Source organism: Empidonax traillii, unplaced genomic scaffold (genome assembly GCF_003031625.1).
Source record: "Empidonax traillii isolate 1590-97213 ecotype Southwest subspecies unplaced genomic scaffold, ASM303162v1 scaffold4467:size14851, whole genome shotgun sequence".
In the NCBI taxonomy this organism is placed as follows: Eukaryota; Metazoa; Chordata; class Aves; order Passeriformes; family Tyrannidae; genus Empidonax; species Empidonax traillii.
Genome location: NW_020959660.1, coordinates 9,594 through 11,061, shown reverse-complemented (window position 1 = coordinate 11,061; position 1,468 = coordinate 9,594). Strand labels below are relative to the sequence as shown.

The 1,468-nt window shown below is 47.3% G+C and overlaps 1 protein-coding gene across 1 annotated transcript in view; it reads left to right on the top strand.

Annotated features, from left to right (window-relative positions):
* Window positions 1-1,468, top strand: part of LOC114072918 — a gene marked incomplete at its 5' end in the record, with an annotated part of 8,493 nt that overhangs the window by 3,776 nt on the left and 3,249 nt on the right. The window contains one exon of the mRNA XM_027910738.1: window positions 478-624. Coding sequence (XP_027766539.1) covers window positions 478-624 — 147 coding nt within the window. The remainder of the gene's footprint in view (window positions 1-477; window positions 625-1,468) is intronic.

Here is a 1,468-nt window from a genome sequence, read left to right as displayed (position 1 = left end):
AACGACCCTTGGCCCAAGACACCACGTATAACGACCCCCAGGCAGACCACTCGCCCTACAACACCCGCGACACCGCACACTTTTAGCAGTCCAACTTCCAGTGCTACACATCCACTTTGGAAATTGATACAAGCTAGTTACCAAGTTCTGAACAAAACCCACCTGAACCTCACACAACACTGTTGGCTCCGTTACGGAGTGCAACCACCTTATTACCAAGGCGTAGCAATAAACGACACGCCCATACAAGCCTACAGCGATAATCCAGCCCAATGTCTGTGGGAAATGGACAGACAAAGCATCACACTCACAGAAATAGTCGGCAGCGGGATGTGCGTAGGCCAAATCCCGCAACATAAAAGGCAATTATGCATTAGGAAAGTATACTACACAACCCAAGCAAAATGGTTAATCCCGGCCATTAACACTAAGTGGGCCTGTTCCTCTACAGGACTCACCCCTTGCATATCTTTAAAGGTGTTCGACAAATCCTCAGAGTACTGTGTCCAAGTGACAGTAATCCCCAAGATCTATTTCCACCCAGAGAGCTATGTGTACGATTCCATGACTGTCCCAGACCACCACTTGACAAAGTGGGAGCCCAATATAGCATTGACCGTAGCCGTACTGATGCTTGCAGGAGGTGCCGGAGCAGGGACAGGAATAGCGTCCCTGGTACGTCAGAACAAGGAATTCGGCGCTTTAAAGGTAGCAACAGATGAGGACATATCCCGAATTGAAGAGTCCATAACAGCTCTCGTGAACTCACTTAAGTCACTGTCCGAGGTGGTTCTGCAAAATCACAGAGGACTGGACATTCTGTTCTTACAAGCGGGCGGGCTGTGCACTGCTCTTAAAGAGGAGTGCTGCGTTTTCACAGACCACACAGGGTTAGTGAAAGACACCATGGCCAAGCTGCAAGAGAGATTAGAAAGTGTAAAAAAGGACAGGGAATTGCAGGACTGGTTCACATCACTGTTTGATCAATCACCATGGCTCACCACCTTGCTATCCTCTCTTATCGGTCCCATAGTAATACTCCTCTTAGCACTGATTTTCAGACCCTGCATTTTTAACAAGCTCGTGTCCTTTGTTGAGAACCACCTTAAATCCATCGACATCATAGTGGTCAAACAGCAGCAAATGCTGCAAATAATGCCTTAAACCAAAGTAGTTCCGCATAGTTTTGCACTAACTCACAATTCTATACCTCAGTGTTAAGACACTTCTCTCTACCTCTCTAGGCTTCCTTTAAGCCACTCGTTGAGCCTTAAAAACCTTTGACCTCTGTGACCTCTATGACAGTATTTTGCACTTCTTAGATTACAGCCTGCTTTATATGGCATGGAGAGTGGGGAAATGTGGGTAGACAGGGCCTGGCGTTCGGAAGATTTCGGGATGTACGGAAAGACAGGGACCAACCCCCTCCAATGCCTGATAGCCAATAGTAGTTAGGAGATAACGTAAG